We start from the raw sequence: 18019 nt of genomic DNA on the forward strand, positions 1-18019 counted from the left end.
ACGATTTAAAGAACAATACAACGTACTTCGAATGCCCCCAGAGAGGAAACAAGGCTGACCTAAGATCATCTGCCACAGAACTGTAGAGGCTGAGCTGCTGCAGATGGGGGTGTTTGAACTGTAGAGGCTGAGCTGCTGGAGATGGGGGTGTTTGAACTGTAGAGGCTGAGCTGCTGGAGATGGGGGTGTTTGAACTGTAGAGGCTGAGCTGCTGGAGATGGGGGTGTTTGAACTGTAGAGGCTGAGCTGCTGGAGATGGGGGTGTTTGAACTGTAGAGGCTGAGCTGCTGGAGATGGGGGTGTTTGAACTGTAGAGGCTGAGCTGCTGCAGATGGGGGTGTTTGAACTGTAGAGGCTGAGCTGCTGGAGATGGGGGTGTTTGAACTGTAGAGGCTGAGCTGCTGGAGATGGGGGTGTTTGAACTGTAGAGGCTGAGCTGCTGCAGATGGGGGTGTTTGAACTGTAGAGGCTGAGCTGCTGGAGATGGGGGTGTTTGAACTGTAGAGGCTGAGCTGCTGGAGATGGGGGTGTTTGAACTGTAGAGGCTGAGCTGCTGGAGATGGGGGTGTTTGAACTGTAGAGGCTGAGCTGCTGCAGATGGGGGTGTTTGAACTGTAGAGGCTGAGCTGCTGCAGATGGGGGTGTTTGAACTGTAGAGGCTGAGCTGCTGCAGATGGGGGTGTTTGAACTGTAGAGGCTGAGCTGCTGGAGATGGGGGTGTTTGAACTGTAGAGGCTGAGCTGCTGCAGATGGGGGTGTTTGAACTGTAGAGGCTGAGCTGCTGGAGATGGGGGTGTTTGAACTGTAGAGGCTGAGCTGCTGGAGATGGGGGTGTTTGAACTGTAGAGGCTGAGCTGCTGGAGATGGGGGTGTTTGCCAAAAAACGTGATAGGTGGAGGAACCTTATCGATGCCTTAGAGCACATTTGTAAGTAAGTAAGAAAAAAAAAAGGAAAAATACAAAAAGTGAAAATATCAGATCTACAAGCTCACAATGCATCGCAATGCTACGCATTATGAGCTTGTAGATCAGCTATTTTCACTATTTTTGTACACCACCATTGTACAACAAAAAAATAATACAGGGGGTTGGAAATAAAACAATATCACAAAAACCCCACTTCTCGATTATCGATTATCCTACAGAACAGTTTTGATATATTTTTGTCCAGCCCTAACAATAACAAAACAACAAAAAAACATGAAGTTCAACATTCAACATTTTTGGTATTTATTTGCTGGGATCATGGGCACTGTGATCTCAAAAGCTTCAATTATGTCCTAAGGAAGATGACAAAATAAAAATTACTGTTTGTTTGTTTCAAATTGCAATGTTATACCAACTGTGAGGATGAACAGTGAACAATAGGAACTGAGATCAGACCCCTGCAAGCTACAAGCTCATAGCGCACCACCGAGTGGCGTGCTATGAGCTTGTAGGTCTGCTATTTTTGAAAAATATTTCAGAAAACTGGAGGATTTAGAAGATTTTTTTTTAATTTCGACGTCAGGCCTAAATGGGTTAACCCAAGTGAATAGTTTGTTTATACTGCAGTGGTTCTAGAGCAGTGGTTCTAGAGCAGTGGTTCTAGAGCAGTGGTTCTAGAGCAGGTCCATAATGGCCCACAGTTCCTCACCTTCCAGCTCTGCATGCTGATGGACATGATGCATTGTTTACGGAAGGCTGATTCTCCAACGTCACCATGATCCTCCTCCACTGTCCCAGGAGCTGAAACACGCACGCACGCACGCACGCACACACGCACGCACGCACGCACGCACGTACACACGCACACACACACACACGCACGCACGTACACACGCACGCACACACGCACGTACACACACACACGATATGAATGAACAGACAGCAATCTGTTAATGCTTAATATTAGCATGAAACCTGAATTTGCCACTGCACGGAGGCAAGCAAGGCACAGGAGTGAAACTACCACCTCACCAGTAGTGAGAATCGAGCCAACCACTCTACTTATCTTTATTGGAAGCAAGAGAGAATGCCACAGATGGAGGAAAGACTGCCAAGGCAGGGAGAGCCGTCCGGATCACCTTAAGTTATTGGCGGTTATTAATACATTATTGGCTGCTATATTTTTACCCAGGCAATAATGTAATAACCAGCCAAAAATACACTTGGTGGCCATTGCTTGTACAGTATGTATGCCAAAGGGTTAAGGTTCAAGGTTGTACTTTATTGTTACATCTTGTGTACAGGTACATAAGAGAAAAACATCTTGTGTACAGGTACATAAGAGAAAAACATCTTGTGTACAGGTACATAAGAGAAAAACATCTTGTGTACAGGTACATAAGAGAAAAACATCTTGTGTACAGGTACATAAGAGAAAAACATCTTGTGTACAGGTACATAAGAGAAAAACATCTTGTGTACAGGTACATAAGAGAAAAACTTATTTTTGTTTGGCTTCCTTCAGACAATGCAGCAGCATAGATAACATAACATCAAACATAAATCACAGCAAACAAAGGGATAGAATAAAGAGTGCAAGAAAGAGCAAACGACAAAAGAAACAAAAAAAACATTATGTACATGTGCAATTTTTCCTTGTAGCAGCAAAGTTATGTAAAGCTTATGTTCCATATATACAGCAAACAATTGTTTAGAAAGGTGCAATGCGAGGCTTTAGAAAGGTGGAGTTCGAGCATAATAGTGCGAGAGGAGGGTGAAGGGGTGTGTGTATGTGCGTGCGTGCGTGCGTATGTGTGGGGTAGACTGGCTAATAAGCCAGACTAATATCACACAACACTGTCGCGGTATATTAGTCTGGGCTGGCTCCACTTGGATTTCATTTCCCGGGGGGCGGGTTCAAACATTTTCTCTTTGACGCAATTGGTCAGAGCTACTGTCAGTCAAAAGTCTCAAGCATTGAACGTCACTGTACCAAAGCCCGCCCATATTGCATACCGTGTCCCGATTGGTCCGACCTGTTCTCGGTTGTAGGAAAGAGGCGTGCTACTGAGCCTCGCCAGACCCTAATCCGCTGGTAGGCAATTTGTTTTTGCCAACGGCTGATTCGGTCTGGTTTATTAACCAGGCTATGTGTGGGGGGGGCAAGCGTTTTCCATTGCCCTGTATCGCTCTGGTTCGTATCAGTTCGTCCATGTATCTGATTGAATTGAGTTAATTCCTAGCACTTGGAATTATACAAATTCTGACAACTTTTGAAGAAGGGGGAAAACAACAAGCATTTTTTCTCACCAATGCAAGGCAACTTGTTTGTGTCCAGATACATCTTCGCCAAACCATCCTGCGAAACACATGCATTATTAACCACATAACCCCAGCCTCCACATAACCCCAGCCTCCACATAACCCCAGCCTCCACATAACCCCAGCCTCCACATAACCCCAGCCTCCACATAACCCCAGCCTCAACATAACCCCAGCCTCCACATAACCCCAGCCTCCACATAACCCCAGCCTCCACATAACCCCAGCCTCCACATAACCCCAGCCTCCACATAACCCCAGCCTCCACAGTGTGAGGAAAGCTTTCGCTGAAAGTAGACGATGGACAAACTCACAACGCATCGCAACATCTGTTTTCCCCACAATAACAGAAAACAGAACCTACACTAGCCTAGAGCCCTGACGGACACCACTCAACCATTATGTGGTTATTAATAATGTACAACATCCTCAAGCTTCCATCTCTGCTCATTCAGAGCAATGCAGCTAACTGGAAAAAAGATTAAGCAAAACCGCCAAGAAGATGAAAACTAAAAGAAAATAAAAAGCATCAGGGCTGGTGTTTAGTGTTTACTTTATCTCAATCTGGGAACCCTGTACCTGTAACAAACCCATTTTGTGCGGGAACCCCTTTTGGTGTTAGCATTATGTTATGCTTTAGCTATTGAAAAATAGCAGATCTACAAGCTCGTAGCGCGCCACCGAGTGGCGCGCTACGAGCTTGTAGGTCTGCTATTTTTTAAAAATCGACGAAGAACGACTGACATAGAAACATAGCTTTTTTAGAAAACTGTCAGGATGTAGAAGACATTTATAGAATCTGATCTCAGGTCAAAATGGGTTTTAAACAGATGACTCACCCTGAGGAGGAACGATGTGTGAAACATGTTTTCCACTGTATGTGAGAACGACGTAGGATCAATAACAAACTCATAGTAGGATATGGGTGAAGTTGCTGCAAATTGACAGAAACATTAAAATGAGACATTTGTCTGTTTTAAAACTTTGTTATTATTCCTGTTGTGGAGTTTGAACTCACGATCTTCCGCATGGTAACTCGTCAAGAATCCCAGAATCCTCTCTACCTCCTTCTCGGTGGCCTCTTGGTGAGACTCTTCCATTTGCTTCAACTTGAAGACAAGAAAATGGACAAGATGCATTAACTTTGTAGACTTGAATAATAACATCTACTGTAATGTATCTTTTGGACATAAGTGAGTCTCAATAAATTACAATTACATGCTGAGCTGAATAATGGGTTATTGTCATTGATCCACTGTTCAGCGAGTGTGTGTGTAATTTACATAACCTTTAAATGAGTTGATTTTCAGTAATATAGATTTTTTTTTTAAATTCAAAATACTTATACTTGTTATTTAGATGTTAAGACTAGGTCTGATGTTTACCTTAGTTTACCCTAGTTATGTTGTAGCACTAAATAGTTTTCTTTGCACACGATAAGCATTCTCAATATTTCCATGTATATGAACCATATTTTGAGAACATAACATCCTGAATGTTTTCAGTTATCAAAGATAATAGTGTTAGCTATTCAGAAAGAAAATAAGCAATGTTATAGATGTGAGTTGCACCAGTGCGTTCCGTAGTTTAGTAACTTTTGTAGCTGTTCTGAGCACAGCATGCATGTCCATTCAACTCTAGTGTGTGCGCGTGGCTGCGTGCGTGCGTGGCACATGCATGATGCGCTCACAGGTAGAAAATGATACGATGAATAAATAAAAAGTCTAGTCTTTGTTAGTGAACGAAATGAAGACAGATTTTAGTTCAGTCTTTATTTTTGTTAACAACATTTTCGTTTCGTCTTTATTTATCAACGAAATTGCATAAATGATTTAGTCCAATTATTGTTTATACACGTGGGTTTTTGTCTCGTTTAGTCTAGTTTTCGTGCGGTGAAAAATGGGCGTTGAGGAACATATTTCGTTTTAGTTTCCGTTGACGAGAACAACACTGCACCAAACGGTATGTTAATTGACACAAAAAACCAAAACGAATCTACCTGTGCTGGCATGGTCCTTTGGGCCTCCTTAGTGGGTGCCTTCTTCTGGCGCTCCACCCTTTGCTTTGGAGGAGGGGGCTCTGCGACGAATGAACCCATCCTGACAGATCCAGAACAATGGAAACAGACAGTATATACACCCACCATAAGTATAACAGATTGTCTTATTGGGACGTGGTCCTTGGTCTGCCCCGGGGTCTCCTCCCAGTGGGACGTGCATCGAGGACCTCCCTAGGGAGACGCTCGAGAGGCATCCTAACGAGATGCCCGAACCACCTAAGCTGGCTCCTTTCCAGGCAAAGAAGCAGCGACTCTACTCCGAGTCTCTCGCGTGACTGAACTTCTCACCCTATCTCTAAGGGCGATGCTATTAAAAGCACATACTGCTCCAAATAGTTAGAATGGGACTTCCAGGACACATTTAACTTATGTGCAAGTGCAACCAAAAAAATTCGGAAAAAGAGTGAACTGAATTATTATAATAATAATAATAATAATAATAATAATAATAGAAGACCTTTTGCTTTTCCATTGTTTCTTAGTTATTGCTGCTATTATAAGAACAATTGAAAAGTGAATAACTAGGACGAAAATGTGTCTTTGGCTCCTGTGAGGAAGGTACAACAAGACAAGGGCGCTCAACCAGGGACGTGCTGGCCATTCCCTGGTGCCTCAACCAGGGACGTGCTGGCCATTCCCTGGTGCCTCAACCAGGGGCGTGCTGGCCATTCCCTGGTGCCTCAACCAGGGACGTGCTGGCCATTCCCTGGTGCCTCAACCAGGGGCGTGCTGGCCATTCCCTGGTGCCTCAACCAGGGACATGCTGGCCATTCCCTGGTGCCTCAACCAGGGGCGTGCTGGCCATTCCCTGGTGCCTCAACCAGGGGCGTGCTGGCCATTCCCTGGTGCCTCAACCAGGGGCGTGCTGGCCATTCCCTGGTGCCTCAACCAGGCCATTCCCTGGTGCCTCAACCAGGGTCGTGCTGGCCATTCCCTGGTGCCTCAACCAGGGACATGCTGGCCATTCCCTGGTGCCTCAACCAGGGAGACATGCTGGCCATTCCCTGGTGCCTCAACCAGGGAGACGTGCTGGCCATTCCCTGGTGCCTCAACCAGGGGCGTGCTGGCCATTCCCTGGTGCCTCAACCAGGGAGACGTGCTGGCCATTCCCTGGTGCCTCAACCAGGGGCGTGCTGGCCATTCCCTGGTGCCTCAACCAGGGGCGTGCTGGCCATTCCCTGGTGCCTCAACCAGGGGCGTGCTGGCCATTCCCTGGTGCCTCAACCAGGGGCGTGCTGGCCATTCCCTGGTGCCTCAACCAGGCCATTCCCTGGTGCCTCAACCAGGGTCGTGCTGGCCATTCCCTGGTGCCTCAACCAGGGACATGCTGGCCATTCCCTGGTGCCTCAACCAGGGAGACATGCTGGCCATTCCCTGGTGCCTCAACCAGGGAGACGTGCTGGCCATTCCCTGGTGCCTCAACCAGGGGCGTGCTGGCCATTCCCTGGTGCCTCAACCAGGGAGACGTGCTGGCCATTCCCTGGTGCCTCAACCAGGGACGTGCTGGCCATTCCCTGGTGCCTCAACCAGGGGCGTGCTGGCCATTCCCTGGTGCCTCAACCAGGGGCGTGCTGGCCATTCCCTGGTGCCTCAACCAGGGGCGTGCTGGCCATTCCCTGGTGCCTCAACCAGGGGCGTGCTGGCCATTCCCTGGTGCCTCAACCAGGGGCGTGCTGGCCATTCCCTGGTGCCTCAACCAGAGACGTGCTGGCCATTCCCTGGTGCCTCAACCAGGGGCGTGCTGGCCATTCCCTGGTGCCTCAACCAGGGCCGTGCTGGCCATTCCCTGGTGCCTCAACCAGGGACGTGCTGGCCATTGGGAAATTCGGGACAACTCCCGAACGGCCGGTCCAGTCCAGGCCGGTCTGGGCCAGCCGTTTTTTTTTTTGTTTTGTATTAATAAAATAGGCGCGCGGCCCCTAGAGGGCCTCCACAACTCCACACTTCCCGGGCTGAATTATGGGCCCACCACGTCCCTGCGCTCTGATGTCCACCAGGTTGGGTGAACTATCCAGGGGTGTGTCAGTCTGTCGTGATGTCCACCTGTCTGTCAGATGTCCACCAGGTTGGGTGAACTATCCAGGGGTGTGTCAGTCTGTCGTGTGTCTCTGGGTGAACTATCCAGGGGTGTGTCAGTCTGTCGTGTGTCTCTGGGTGAACTATCCAGGGGTGTGTCAGTCTGTCGTGTGTCTCTGGGTGAACTATCCAGGGGTGTGTCAGTCTGTCGTGTGTCTCTGCGACATGCCGTTCAACTTGAAGAAACTCGAGGAAGCACTTTTGGAGGTGCGCTCTAATGAGTCTCCATAACATGCACTGACATTTGTAGCATGGGGAATTGTTGGCTCTTGTATTTAACCCATTTTGACCTGAGATCAGATTCTAAAAATGTCTTCTACATCCTGACAGTTTTCTGAAAAAGCTACGTTTCTATTTTTCAAAAATAGCAGACCTACAAGCTCGTAGCGCGCCACTCGGTGGCGCGCTATGAGCTTGTAGATCTGCTATTTTCCAATAGCTAAAGCATAACGTAATGCTAGGGCCACTCAATGTGTCGCTGAAATTTGGGGTAATTCTTGGCATATTTTATAAAAATGGTCGACTCCACTTTGGAAGGCAATCATAGCCAATCTAAATGTAATCTAAATAATATTACACCTTTTAAGTTCAGGTTTTATTAGAAAACATCATTGCATATCAGTATGAACTAGAAAAAGTGCCCTTCTGGGCACAGGTCTCCACCAGGAGGATAGGACTGTGAGATGTTTGGCAAAATGTTTAGGATTAATATAAATGTTTTTGAGGCATTTTGTTCCAAAAATGTGTTTTGCAAAAATCTACCTGTTGGTGGCGCTATAACAGGCCAATGTGAAAAGGGTGGGATATATTCCTCAGCCTAGTAAGAAAATGTGTGAAAGATTTCACGTAAATTGCATGCTGCGTTCATGATTTGAGGCTTTTGTTCAAAACGGGGCAATCTTGCAAACTGTGAAAGCCAATTATAGCCAATTAGGATGGAATATGAAATATCGGACAGATCCAACTTGAGCACATGACCATAGAGATACTGTGTAACGATTTGTGAGATTTTTGGACAGAATCTGGAGGAGTAATATCAAAAAATGTGTTTTACAAAAGTCGGCCTCCTGGTGGCGCTATAAAAGGCAGATGCGGAAAATGCAGGTCAACGGTTTGTCCTTGGCCTCTAGGGAGTGTGCATGCAACGTTTCACGCAGATAGGTGCAGTTTTAGGTACAAAATGTGAAAAGCTGCCTCATGGTGGCGCTATAACAGGCCGTTCTGGAAAATGTGGGGCAGAGGTTCATCGTTGGCATCCAGGGAGTGTGTGTGCAAAGTTTGGCATCGATCGGGTTAACGGTGCCGGAGATTAGCTGGTAACGGACGGAAGGACGGACGGACACACACACACACACAGACGGAGTGCAAAACATACTCTCTCCCCATGCCTTCGGCCTGGTGGAGACAATTATGATGTTTCTTACAGATTCAAGAGGACCACTCTAAAATAACATAAAAAAACAAAGAAATCAAACATCAAACAATAAAAAAGTTATTTCTTCTGGTAAAGTGTGTTCTCCTGGGAGGAACGACATCTGGTGCCTTTGTGTGAACTCGTATCCTCAAATAAATGTTATGTCATGTTAATCACATGACTCCAGGGATTGTGTATTTATTGGTGTGAGTTTGGATCTAGGAATAGCAGCAAAAAGTGGGTTTTTGAAGATGACATGGACATTCTTGGCCACGCCCAGGCGGAAATGGGTGTGGCCTGTGAGGAGTTGCATCATGGTTAGGGCTGTGAATCTTTGGGTGTCCCACGATTCGATTCGATTCCGATTCTTGGGGGTCACGATTCGATTCAAAATCGAATAGGATTTCATCACAATCTACTCCAGCCAACTGAAGTGACTACAGTAACTTGAAAATGACTGAAGACATGATGTTTACTGTGATTAGGGTGAGCTTACATTTCATATCACAAACACCATGTAGTGAAAACTCCTGTAACTGTAACCAGCATTTTTTTTTTGGAAATTATGAATACCGGGAATCGCGATTTTAATTCGAATTGATTTTTTTGACACCCCTAATCATGGTACACCGTACACGGCAACTTTGATCGCAATCAACAACCATCGCAGTGTCCGAGATTAACTAGGAGATTGCCTGTACGGGCATGGGCACACACACACACACGCACACAAGCAAAAACATAGCCTTTGCCTCTGAGCCTGTCCTACCCTAATAACATATTAAAAGGGAGTCTGGAACACATTATTTCCCCAACATATACATTGCTATAAAGTAGGTTGAAATGGGATATTTGCTTCCGCTTTCCTAACAATAGCAGGTGAAGTGATGGGCCACTCACATGTAATGGAAGGTTGGAGCCGTCTTGAAGCAGCACTGGGCTCTCTCGGCGACCCTAAGCCAGGCGTCTTGGGGCAGACGGCCATTAGTTGCCACTCCATTTTCCTCATCCTCATCCTCCAGTCGGTTAAATCCCATGAAGTTCAGCTGTTCGGATAAAGAGACAATCACGAGATAAACATCCGCCAGCACGGGTACCGGTATGTGTGTGTGAATAATGGTTATGTGAAATGTACACATTAGTGAAATCTACTTGTAAAGCAGGAAAACGGTATGCACATCCCAGTTTCAGAATACGGTGCTGGACCCAAACAATGACTGAATGAAGAAAAGAAAGTGGAATGTCCGCACACGATATATCTGCTCCCCGTCTTTACAACCTATACATACAACAACGTTACTTGAGAAAGCCCGGAGGGGCGAAACGTTGTTGTATTTATAGGTTGTAATGAAAGGGGAGCAGATATATCGTGTGCGGACATTCCACTTTGTTTCTTCATGAAATCTACTCCACATAATCATAATCACTCATTACACTCACGAGGTGCTCAGCAAAGGCAGACGAGTCAAAAGCATTGCCCTCGACAAACAGCTGGCTGGCCTTCTCTTGCAACAGGTCTGTGATCACAACCAGTAGCTGGGCATCCAGGGCTTGTATTTGAGCAGAAGCTCCTGTCAAGGAACATTAGAAGAAGGAACAATTACCAGACATAATATGCACATGAGTCAAAGACGGAAGGCTTTTCTTTTGTAAGATATACTGTAACTTATTTATTTAGCTATTTATTTAGTAAATACAAACTAATTCATTCATTCATTCAAACCTTTATTTGTTCTCGAGAGACATTGAGGTTTCCCTCATTTCCCCCGGATGGGCAGGAAAGTGATCGTCATCACTCACCCAACACCGCTGAAGTGCGGCACTGAACCCCCAACCTGTGTGTGTGTGTGTGTGTGTGTGTGTGTGTGTGTGTGTGTGTGTGTGTGTGTGTGTGTGTGTGTGTGTGTGTGTGTCTGTCTGTTTCTATGTGCAGGGCGTTGCTGAAAATGAGCACCTGTGCTCAGCTACTTCCCTGGGTAAATAAAGAATTAAAAAAATAAAATAAAAGCTGTATTAAAAGCACCTCCATCCATCCATATATAAATCCTTCAACCACCGGTGCTTATCCGTAGTCGGGTTGCGGGGACAACAGCTCCACCAGAGAGCTCCAGACCTCCCTCTCCAGAGCAACATTAGTAACTTCCTCCTGGGGGGGGGTCCCGAGGCGCTATAAGGCCAGTGAGTCGATGTGATCCCTCCATCTGCGCCTTGGTCTCCTCCCAGTGGGACGTGATCCTTGGTCTGCCCCGGGGTCTCCTCCCAGTGGGACGTGATCCTTGGTGGCAGGGGTGGCCGATCGGTTTGCGGAGCGGTCTTGTTATCGGAAGGTCGCCAGTTTGAATCCCCGGACGGGCACGTTAAAATTACCACCGCTGAAGTGCCCTTGAGCAAGGCATTGAACCCCTACCATGAAATGTTCTATGAGCAGGGTCTGGCTGTAAACAAGCATCTCGAGCTTAGTCCATTCACCCTGGGTAAACAAAGAACTTTACTTTACTTTGCTTTTTGGTCTGCCCCGGGGTCTCCTCCCAGTGGGACGTGATCCTTGGTCTGCCCCGGGGTCTCCTCCCAGTGGGACGTGATCCTTGGTCTGCCCCGGGGTCTCCTCCCAGTGGGACGTGGTCCTTGGTCTGCCCCGGGGTCTCCTCCCAGTGGGACGTGGTCCTTGGTCTGCCCCGGGGTCTCCTCCCAGTGGGACGTGATCCTTGGTCTTCCCCGGGGTCTCCTCCCAGTGGGACGTGGTCCTTGGTCTGCCCCGGGGTCTCCTCCCAGTGGGACGTGGTCCTTGGTCTGCCCCGGGGTCTCCTCCCAGTGGGACGTGATCCTTGGTCTGCCCCGGGGTCTCCTCCCAGTGGGACGTGGTCCTTGGTCTGCCCCGGGGTCTCCTCCCAGTGGGACGTGGTCCTTGGTCTGCCCCGGGGTCTCCTCCCAGTGGGACGTGGTCCTTGGTCTGCCCCGGGGTCTCCTCCCAGTGGGACGTGGTCCTTGGTCTGCCCCGGGGTCTCCTCCAAGTGGGACGTGCATCGAGGACCTCCCTAGGGAGACGCTCGAGAGGCATCCTAACGAGATGCCCGAACCACCTAAGCTGGCTCCTTTCCAGGCAAAGAAGCAGCGACTCTACTCCGAGTCTCTCGCGTGAATTTCTCACCCTATCTCTAAGGGCGATGCTATTAAAAGCACATACTGCTCCAAATAGTTAGGATGGGACTTCCAGGACACATTTAACTTATGTGCAAGTGCAACCAAAAAAATACGGAAAAAGAGTGAACTGAATTATTATAATAATAATAATAATAATAATAATAGAAGACCTTTTGCTTTTCCATTGTTTCTTAGTTATTGCTGCTATTATTAATATGATGATCATCTGATTATGGTGATGTGATGTCCCAGAGGGTGACGTTTACTAATGTGGGTGTCATACTGTGATGAGACAGGTGACTGGGGTACAGGCTTTAGTTCCGACATACTATTGATCCGAAACCTCAATCCCTAACCTAACCATAATCGCAAGCACGGGAGCAGCGCATGTCGGACCATCACATTTTCGCATCGCATGTCCCTGCTTAAATTAATGACCTGAAATTGTTAATCCGAAACCACTCGAATATTAACTATATACAGCTATACCACAATCTCTCTCTCCACACCTGTAGACATTGGCCTGTAAGAGTACACATGAAGCCTAGAAACCCTATTCTGGGCATGTTAACATTCTGCAAAAAATAGAATAACATTTGACAGAAATGTTTGTGAATATAGCAGAACCTCAAGCTCACAATGTGTTGTGTGCTTGTAGAATTTGACCAAAAAAAGTATATAGGGGTTTAGTTTTTGGGCGGGAACCCCATTTGGTGTTGTAAACATTATGTTTTAATTTAGCTATTGAAAAATAGCAGATCTACAAGCTCATAGCGCGCCACTCGGTGGCGCGCTATGAGCTTGTAGACCTGCTATTTTTGAAAAATGTGGCACAAATCTTTCTTTCAGAGCCAACGTTTTTAACTCAAATCTTTGCTTCTGGGGGGTTGCTGGAATAACATATTTTCAGATGGGTGTCGGTGGCCAGTTAAATATAATTTCTGGGGTCCTTGACATGAAATATTGAGCACCACTGATACAGAAACATGAGGTATTTCAGAAAACTGTCAGGATTTAGAAGACTTTTTTTTAATTTCGAGGTCAGGCCTAAATGGGTTAAGATGACTTGTGTGATGTTGGACCTATACCTGCATGTGAATAGAGACCGGATGTGTGATGTTGGACCTTTACCTGCATGTGAATAGAGACCGGATGTGTGATGTTGGACCTTTACCTGCATGTGAATAGAGACCGGATGTGTGATGTTGGACCTATACCTGCATGGGAATAGAGACCGGATGTGTGATGTTGGACCTATACCTGCATGTGAATAGAGACCGGATGTGTGATGTTGGACCTATACCTGCATGTGAATAGAGACCGGATGTGTGATGTTGGACCTATACCTGCATGGGAATAGAGACCGGATGTGTGATGTTGGACCTATACCTGCATGTGAATAAAGACCGGATGCCTCATCCATAACCTCATTGAGCCCATGATCGCTGGACAGATTCATCAGTTCATCTCTGTTCTCTGGAAAACACAGATCAAACATACAAGAAAGCACAACTGTCAGTGGTACCAAAAAGAACAGGTCTAAAAAAAAAATCACACCCGTGTGAACTGAGTGGTGCAACTCCCCCCCTTCCACCCCCCACCTCTCTCTCTCTCTCTGTAATTAACAGTCAACAGTGCAATACTATCTCTCTGTCTCTGGCACAACAGCGCCCCTACTGGTACTCATGAGTCACACACATGAGTCACACACAAACATACATAGTCACAAACATAGGTGAACAACACGGACATTGCTGTTCCTTGGAGTGGTTGGTGAACAACACATAGGTGAACAACACGGACATTGCTGTTCCTTGGAGCGGTTGGTGAACAACACATAGGTGAACAACACGGACATTGCTGTTCCTTGGAGTGGTTGGTGAACAACACATAGGTGAACAACACGGACATTGCTGTTCCTTGGAGTGGTTGGTGAACAACACATAGGTGAACAACACGGACATTGCTGTTCCTTGGAGCGGTTGCACCACTCAAAAATACTTACTACAGCATAGACTGGCCTCTGTCTTACTCACCTTTAACTAAGTTGAACAGCGCTCTGTACCTTCCCTTCACATCTGTCTTACTCACCTTTAACTAAGTTGAACAGCGCCCTGTACCTTCCCTTCACATCTCTGTCTTACTCACCTTTAACTAAGTTGAACAGCGCCCTGTACCTTCCCTTCACATCTCTGTCTTACTCACCTTTAACTAAGTTGAACAGCGCCCTGTACCTTCCCTTCACATCTCTGTCTTACTCACCTTTAACTAAGTTGAACAGCGCTCTGTACCTTCCCTTCACATCTCTGTCTTACTCACCTTTAACTAAGTTGAACAGCGCCCTGTACCTTCCCTTCACATCTCTGTCTTACTCACCTTTAACTAAGTTGAACAGCGCTCTGTACCTTCCCTTCACATCTCTGTCTTACTCACCTTTAACTAAGTTGAACAGCGCCCTGTACCTTCCCTTCACATCTCTGTCTTACTCACCTTTAACTAAGTTGAACAGCGCCCTGTACCTTCCCTTCACATCTCTGTCTTACTCACCTTTAACTAAGTTGAACAGCGCCCTGTACCTTCCCTTCACATCTCTGTCTTACTCACCTTTAACTAAGTTGAACAGCGCCCTGTACCTTCCCTTCACATCTCTGTCTTACTCACCTTTAACTAAGTTGAACAGCGCTCTGTACCTTCCCTTCACATCTCTGTCTTACTCACCTTTAACTAAGTTGAACAGCGCCCTGTACCTTCCCTTCACATCTCTGTCTTACTCACCTTTAACTAAGTTGAACAGCGCCCTGTACCTTCCCTTCACATCTCTTAAGCCCTCCTGGGAGTGAGCCTGAGATGTGCCCAGATCTTCTTCACCACTGCCTTCCATTTTCTTAACAAAAAAACAAAACAAAAAAAAAGTGCTTGTTCCATTTTCACTCAAGTCACAGTGTGGATAAACTGTTGCTTCAAGGCCTATTCATAGTCTGGATTTTCGGTGGTCAGCTCACCACCGGAGCGGTGGTCAGCTGACCACCGCTCCGGTGGTGAGCTGACCACCGGAGCTCAAATAACGTTGAGCGGTGGTGAGTAAAAACAGAGAGAAGGGCTGGAGCGGTGGCGGTGGTTTGCTCTTCACCGCGGCTCGTGACGTCATGTTGTAGTTCGGTGGTCACCTCACCACCGAAAATCCAGACTATGTATGAGCCTTTACTGTCACCGACATATAGCAATGGTACTACCTATAGGTTGTACCAGACAGCACATTTTACATAATATATTACTAGTATTATGTGCAGTAAGAAAATAAAGTTGCTGTAGCAATGCTATTGAGCTGTTGAGGAGTGCCACATTTTGTGTTGCCTCACTATCTCATTGGTCCGCCAATAATCAGTCAACCAATCATCTCAATGTCCCAGAAGCACCTGTGTACTGAGGCTGGGGAAAAAACCTTGCTTATTTCGGACCCTGGTCTTGGAATGACCTACAGACCAGACTCAAACTGGCTGCTGTGATTCCCCTAGTGAGCTTTACATTTTGGGCGGGAACCCCTTTTGGTGTTAGCATTATGTTATTCTTTAGCTATTTAAAAATAGCAGATCTACAAGCTCATAGCGCGCCACCGAGTGGCGCGCTATGAGCTTGTAGGTCTGCTATTTTTGAAAAATGACTGACGACTGACATAGAAACATAGCTTTTTCAGAAAACTGTCAGGATGTAGAAGACATTTTTAGAATCTGATCTCAGGTCAGAATGGGTTAAAAGGATTGCCATCATGGGGCACATACTTCCCAAACACTGGAGCTTTGACGTATAGCAAATGCTCTTTCTTTTTAGTTTACTAGCAAATTTCATAAATGGTAAATGGTGCATTTATATAGCGCCTTTATCCAAGGCGCTTTACATAGATTGTGCATTACATTCACACACACATTCATACACCGATTACGGCGGAAGCCATGCAAGGTACCAACCAGCACATCGGGAGCAATTTGGGGTTCAGTGTCTTGCCCAAGGACACTTCGACATATAGACAGGAGGAGCCGGGATTCGAACCGCCGACCCATGGATCATTGGACGACGTGCTCTACCTCTTGAGCCAGTCGCCACAGTTGCTTTAATCGTTTTTATTGATTAGTCTTTATTGGTTGTGTTACTACTAGACGTTCCTCTTCTCCCTTTGAGCTTCTTCGGTAGTGGGTTCTGTATTTATGAGCATTGTATGTTTGTCCTGTTTTTGTTGTTGTCTTGTATTTATTGTTACTGGCAGAGCTGTGTCACTTATGTTGCCTCTTCTCTTGGCCAGTTCACACTGTATAAAAGAGACTTCAGTCTCAATGTGGTTTTTACTGGTTAAATAAAGGTCAACACTTGCAATCACAGCCCCTGTCCCTTCCACCATGTCAGAGAGACGGCTCTGGTTGTGTACACTGTACACAACCATAGTACACTGTACAGGCTTTGTGTCTCAGCCTTCACTAAATTGTTTCTTTCAGGGAAGCTAGGTAAGAGCTGGGGTACCCTTAGCTCTGGTCCATAGCCTTCTACTGCTTCTACGATTCTGCCCTGCAGAAGCAGTAGAAGGCTATGGACCAGAGCTAGGGTACCCTGTACAATGTACATTTTCAACACGTAGTTATTTTCTGTTAAAAACATTAGGTTAGGTGTGAGTGCCACCCTCTGTATTTTTGTTTGTGTATAGCAGGTTTAGAAGTTATTTACATTTTTCAGTTGACAGTATGTTGTTTTATGGTAGGCTATTTTGATTTGGCACTCACCAGTTTGTTCCCCTGGCTTTGTTCAGAAACATGTTCAAATAAACTCTTGTTCATTTCATCCATCAGTTGTTGTTTTTTTTATGAATTGAACAAGGTGGACCCTCTTGTAAACAAGTGTAATGCTTTATTGGGTCGTCCACTCACAGTTAACAGACTTTGTATTGAGTTGTTGTGCTTGAAATGTACTGTAATTCTGCAAACTGTTAATAAATATTTCAATCAATTCCTCCATTCTTTCACTGGATATGTTATATTGTCCCTTTAGAGCCCGGTTACATGTATTTGGTCCGACGATTCATTGCCTAGACCGCCATATCGGGACGTAACAAGCAGGTACAACAACGTTTACAATTATCTTCTCCACTCCAGCCTCAATAAATCTAACTTATTACAGTGGCTGGCTGTCATTGGTAAACCTATTGCTTTACTAGCTGTGTCTACAGTACCAAAACCTTCACAGCAGATCGTTGTTTGTAGCTAAATGCCGAATTGTCCTAGCTAGGTTAAACTGTTTCTAACTCTCTATATAAGCCAGCAAAACGGTTTGGCAATTTTTACAGTAACCATGAATCAAATAGGCACACTTAAGAGTTAAGACTATATTACATATTTAGTTACTGCTTTTCATAGAAATGTTTTGGGTTTAGGTTACGTACAAATGCTAGAGTACTTACAGAGTCTCAGCCGGTCTCAGCAGATGATTATAGGCTAACCTGCTGTCCAATGAACACGTGTCACCAATCAAACAATCTGGGAACCCATTGGCAAAACAAAGGAAAAGCACCGCCCTCTTTATTGACGTGTCACGTGAGTCAACGAGAGAGTACCAAGCAAACTTGCAGCGAAGCATGTGCAATTTACACCAGTAGGTGGCACTGTAGTGCACTCGTGGACATTCATATTTAGTACTTGTGTCAACATTAATAGGCTATGATGAATTATATATGAGATTATTGAGTTTGACCCATTATTGACCAGGGATTTAATAGCAGCAGGCTATTTGATACCAAAACAGTTAATTTGAATCTAGCATGGCCACTTTGGGTAAATGTAAAGTAAGTCCCTTTCAAGTAATCAAAACTATTTAAATGTGCTGTTCATATTCATAACACTATTGAAGAGATCAATAGAACTTATGCTGGGTATGTGACATGGGAATAAGCATAATATCTGTCTCTCGTGCGAACTGGCCATTCAGTATTTGAGTGAAAACAATTTGACAAGAGATTTTGATTGGGGTCAGTACAGGTCAGGATAACCATAATGTTGGATATATAGAATGTTTATGCCACCGATTAGGCCTGACGTTGA

At 45.8% G+C, this 18019-nt stretch overlaps 1 protein-coding gene across 1 annotated transcript; it reads right to left on the reverse strand.

The window, feature by feature from the left end:
* Window positions 1–214: 214 nt before the first annotated feature.
* LOC306931596 (non-structural maintenance of chromosomes element 4 homolog A-like) lies at window positions 215–17501 on the reverse strand. The gene is made up of 11 exons (XM_079513041.1): window positions 17383–17501; window positions 14715–14823; window positions 13329–13415; window positions 10239–10369; window positions 9699–9844; window positions 5249–5348; window positions 4268–4358; window positions 4089–4183; window positions 3238–3286; window positions 1637–1728; window positions 215–1280 (listed from the first exon to the last, which is right to left on the reverse strand). The coding sequence occupies exons 2-11, from the start codon at window positions 14818–14820 to the stop codon at window positions 1215–1217; spliced, it is 963 nt and encodes a 320-aa protein (XP_079369167.1). The 5' UTR covers window positions 14821–14823; window positions 17383–17501; the 3' UTR covers window positions 215–1214.
* Between the last annotated feature and the right edge of the window lie 518 nt (window positions 17502–18019).

Source organism: Electrona antarctica, assembly GCF_951216825.1.
Source record: "Electrona antarctica genome assembly, chromosome: 10".
In the NCBI taxonomy this organism is placed as follows: Eukaryota; Metazoa; Chordata; class Actinopteri; order Myctophiformes; family Myctophidae; genus Electrona; species Electrona antarctica.

What these genes read in the sequence shown, in the direction of transcription:
- LOC306931596 (XM_079513041.1), bottom strand. Translation starts at nt 14,820, where the DNA reads ATGGAAGGCAGTGGTGAAGAAGATCTGGGCACATCTCAGGCTCACTCC. An exon ending in CGGTCTTTATTCACATGCAG is followed by an intron (nt 10,370 to 13,328) that starts GTATAGGTCCAA and finishes GTTCCTTGACAG; the next exon opens with GAGCTTCTGCTCAAATACAA. An exon ending in GAGTTACCATGCGGAAGATC is followed by an intron (nt 4,184 to 4,267) that starts GTGAGTTCAAAC and finishes GTCAATTTGCAG; the next exon opens with CAACTTCACCCATATCCTAC.